This window comes from Arachis ipaensis, chromosome B05 (genome assembly GCF_000816755.2).
Source record: "Arachis ipaensis cultivar K30076 chromosome B05, Araip1.1, whole genome shotgun sequence".
NCBI lineage: Eukaryota > Viridiplantae > Streptophyta > Magnoliopsida > Fabales > Fabaceae > Arachis > Arachis ipaensis.
In genome coordinates, this window is record NC_029789.2 from 19344851 (window position 1) to 19347149 (window position 2299).

Genomic DNA, 2299 nt, shown 5'->3' on the forward strand with positions numbered 1-2299 from the left:
TTTTGTGTTTAGTATAACACGATTATTGTCATTATATAATAAATGTACTAAATATGCTATTTTATCTTTATTCAAAGTAAAAAGCAAATAGAAGATTTTGAAGTCTATAATATTCTTGAATCATAAGGAGGAAGACATAAAAAAAAATAAGAACATATATAACTGTAATAATAGCATGTCAATTTTACACTAAATTTTATATCAAAAGGCTAATAAAAATTTATTGACAACCTAGTATCTTACTAACTTCATTAAAAAAGCAATTAGCATATGATGTTGTGCTCCTTGTTACACATTTCATCTCAAATCTGAAAACAGAGTCATAGATAAATTAGTTATATTTACAGTAAATATTTATACAAAAGTGTAAATCATAACAGGCTATTAAAATGAAAATAATATTATTCTTATCTAAATATTATTAAAAACTTCTTTGAACACGACATTTGTTGTTGATGACTTTGGATTGCCGTCTTCGTCTAGAATTAAAACCCTGAGGCCACTGCGACTCTTAACTCTTGACAAAGTAACATAAAGTTGTCCATGAGTGAACACTGATTTTGGCAAGTAAGGTCCTACATGTGATAATAATTGACCCTGATTCCTGTTAATGGTTATTGCAAAGCATACTGTTAATGAAAATGGTCTCCATTAGAACTTAAATGGCAATTCTGAATCTGAAGGGATCAAGTTCATTCTTGGAATGTACACTTTATCTCCAATATTTCTACCGGTTACTACCGTCACTCCAATTACGTTGCTGCCAAATTCGTTAACTATTCATCTTGTCCCGTTGCATAAACTTGAAGTCTGGTCTATGTTTCGTAATAGCATTACAGTGACTCCTGGCTTCAAAGTCAACTTGTGATTGGATAGTCCTGAACATTTAATGTCACTTAGGAACTCTGGTGTGAACCACTCTTATTTGTATATCTTTATTCTCATCAGCTTGACATGTTGTGTCAGAACTCAAATATTCTTTTTTCATCCCTGAAAAGATTGTCAAGGCAAAATCATTTACCTTCTTGACACTCTCAAGCGTGGGTGTAAGAATTGCCCTACTCTGAAAATACCTATAAGCTGTAATCTGACATGTTTTGTAACAAATTTGGATATGCAAAGTCTACCAAATGAGAGAGAGGGTCATCAGTAGTTGTAATCAATAGATCATCTGAAATTTCAATTTCTGATTCATCACTAACAACAGAACCAATATTTCCATTTCCAACATCAAGTATCCAATTAGCAAATCTCTTCATTTCACCCTCATCTTGATCTAAAGAAGACATTAGAAGCCTCATGTTCGTATGCAGTTTCAGAACCTTACAAAACGACCACAGATGGGATGAGTTAATAGATTATGTCAATATATCGTGTCTACTCCCTTTCAGAATCACCGGAAGTATCTGTCTGAAATCACCTCCTAGAACAACAACCTTACCACCAAATGTTGATGTATCTTATGTTGATCAGTAACTGACATAAGATTTTTGAGAGTCGGATCAAGTGCTTCAAAAAACATTTTATTGAGTACTGGAGCTTCATCCCAAATTATTAAGCTACTTTGGATGAGCAGCTCAGCCTTCAAACTGCCATGCTTGATGTTGCAAGTAGATTCATCCGTGATTGTAATGGTTATTGAAAATCTAGAATGAGCCATTCTGCCACCAGGTAGGAGTAAAGACGCAATTTCACTGGATGCGACATTTAAAACAATCTTTCCTCTAGACTGAATAGCAGAAGAAAGTCCATTTCAAATAAATGTCTTACCACACCCACCATGCTCATAAACGAAGTAAAAACCACCAGAGTCTGTAATAACAGCATTGAGTATCTCATCGAATACTAACCTTTACTCATGAGTCATCTTTTGTTCCGTATATAAGTTTGTATGAGTCAAATCATTTGTGTCATATACTAACTCCTCCTCTATTAGTTTATTCTGAAAAAGGCGAACATCAGACATCTCAGGATATGGCATTGATTGATAGTCTCTTAAAGATTTCGCATTGCTATTGAGTATCTTCTCAATCTCAATAAGAAAGAGGTTTTTCAATTCGTCATTAGTCATGTTTAGTCCTAGCAAAAGCACATGGTGGTTTTATGAAATATTTAATAAGTAATTCCAAAATAAAACTATTAATATTGTTCCGTATAATGAGTCAAATCATTTGTGTCATATACTAACTCCTCCTCTATTAGTTTATTCTGAAAAAGGCGAACATCAGACATCTCAGGATATGGCATTGATTGATAGTCTCTTAAAGATTTCGCATTGCTATTGAGTCTATTGAGTATC

The 2299-nt window shown here is 33.3% G+C and overlaps 1 protein-coding gene across 1 annotated transcript; it reads right to left on the minus strand.

Annotated features, from left to right (window-relative positions):
• On the minus strand, positions 1074–2071 carry LOC107640316. The gene is made up of 3 exons (XM_016343848.1): positions 1958–2071; positions 1535–1729; positions 1074–1322 (listed from the first exon to the last, which is right to left on the minus strand). The coding sequence occupies exons 1-3, from the start codon at positions 2069–2071 to the stop codon at positions 1074–1076; spliced, it is 558 nt and encodes a 185-aa protein (XP_016199334.1).

Coding starts and splice junctions, on each gene's coding strand:
- LOC107640316 (XM_016343848.1), bottom strand. CDS start 2,071: ATGACTAATGACGAATTGAAAAACCTCTTTCTTATTGAGATTGAGAAG. Junction 1,730..1,957: donor CATATCCTGAGATGTCTGAT/GTTCGCCTTTTT, acceptor TCTGCTATTCAG/TCTAGAGGAAAGATTGTTTT. Junction 1,323..1,534: donor TAATTTGGGATGAAGCTCCA/GTACTCAATAAA, acceptor TCGTTTTGTAAG/GTTCTGAAACTGCATACGAA.